We start from the raw sequence: 1,857 nt of genomic DNA, 5'->3' as shown, positions 1-1,857 counted from the left end.
AAAAAAAAAAAAAAAACCACAAAATCCTTTATGGTAAATTTATGCAAGATCTTGGAGATTAACCTAATTTCTTAACACATCTGTAGTCTTACAACCAAAATCTGCTTTTTTTTGCTTTATTCTTTATAGAATATATTGCACTTTATCCATATTCAAGTGTGGAACCTGGAGATTTGACTTTCACAGAAGGTGAAGAAATATTGGTAACCCAGAAAGATGGAGAATGGTGGACAGGAAGTATTGGAGATAGAACTGGAATTTTTCCATCAAACTATGTCAAACCAAAAGACCAAGAGGTAGAGTTCCTTTGATATTAAAAATAAAATTATTCCATTCTTATTGACCAAGATTTATACTCAAAATAGAGATAACATAGAGGTAGGTAGGCCTGAGCCTCATGATAACTGGAACTAGAAGAGGTTCTGGATTTGGAACAGGTCAAAAAGGACCACCCTGAAGGAGTTTGTGAATTTTTATTTACTTTAAGGCTCTAACATTAATGTGACTCAGCCCACACTGTTGAGTTCCTGCTTCATTTCACCGCACCACCAGTATGTAGGGTAGAAGGTCTCATAACGTTTTTATTTCACTAACTTTACAATCTTAAAAATTATTGAGGACCATCAATGGTCTTTTTTAAGTATATGGGTTATATCTAGTGATATTTACCATATTAGAAATTAAAACAAATAACTTAAGTATTAACTCATTTTAAAAACATTACCTACCAAAGTGTGATGTGGTAACTTCATTCACTGGTCATTTAGAAGAAACTAAATCGCTGAATTATGCAGATATTTCTTGCATTTGACGTATTTGATATATATCAAAAAACATACATGGTATCAAAAAAATCACATTTGTTAGTATTTCCACTTATCAGAAAAATCTTTAAGCACTAGGAGACTGTCAAACTCACAGTGATAGTAGATACAAGTTTTCTAAAATTTTAATTTTCCTTTGAAAACTTGAATTTTATCATTGGCCACAAACCTTGTCAGTTATTCTTTTGAAGCAACAGGTTTCTGCATTCATTTTTGGGAAAATATTTACTAAATCCCAGGTTCTACCTGGTTTGTCTGTTAGTTCTTTGAAGCAAAAATGTTCCCTTTTTTTTTTAGCTCACAATTTAATCACACAAATGCTTTTCCTGAGACAACTGTCATACTTTGGTATGCAACAGAAAAGTTTTAGGTATACTTTTGTTTAGTCACACAGAATGTTTACGAGATTATGCTTGAGGATTAAGATTCAATAAAATTTCTACTGCTTGATCAAGGACATTAAGTGAAACTGGCTTTATTTGTTTTACTGTGAGTGCATGGCAGTAAAGAGCACTAAGACTACCGGTGAAATTTGGTACCACTGCCATAATTCAGCTAAAGCATCAGCAATTTATCCATCATCATAAATGTCAATATAGTGAAAAAGGCAAATAATATCTTAGTATTATTATAAAAATAGTTTTTTAATCCCACAGATCCCTTAAAGGGGCTCAGGGACTATTTCCAGGGGTCTACAAACCACACATTGAGGACACTGGTGTGGTGGACTCAGACCACCTAGGTTGACTCCTGGCTGTATCTTTTAGAGGCTAAGTGACCTTGGACAAGTTACTTCACTTTTCTGTGCCTGTTTCTTTCTTTGTAAAATGAGGATAATTGTAATTACTTAAAAATGTCATTGCAGGCTTGGCACCTGTGGCTCAAGTGGCTAAGGCACCAGCCATATACACCTAAGGTGGCGGGTTCGAATCCAGCCTGGGTCCGCCAAAACAACAATGACGGCTGCAACCAAAAAATAGCTGGGCGTTGTGGCAGGTGGCGGCTCGGCACCTGTGGCTCAAGTGGCTAAGGC

At 35.5% G+C, this 1,857-nt stretch overlaps 1 protein-coding gene across 1 annotated transcript in view; it reads left to right on the top strand.

Moving 5' to 3' along the window:
* The window catches only part of ITSN2 (intersectin 2), a 120,208-nt gene that overhangs the window by 68,057 nt on the left and 50,294 nt on the right, over positions 1-1,857 (top strand). The window contains exon 21 of the mRNA XM_023511816.1: positions 130-296. Within this exon, the coding sequence (XP_023367584.1) occupies positions 130-296 (167 nt within the window). The remainder of the gene's footprint in view (positions 1-129; positions 297-1,857) is intronic.

This window comes from Otolemur garnettii, unplaced genomic scaffold (genome assembly GCF_000181295.1).
Source record: "Otolemur garnettii isolate 467f Iridium unplaced genomic scaffold, OtoGar3 scaffold00022, whole genome shotgun sequence".
NCBI classification, from domain to species: domain Eukaryota; kingdom Metazoa; phylum Chordata; class Mammalia; order Primates; family Galagidae; genus Otolemur; species Otolemur garnettii.
This window is presented reverse-complemented; position numbering and strand designations above follow the sequence as displayed.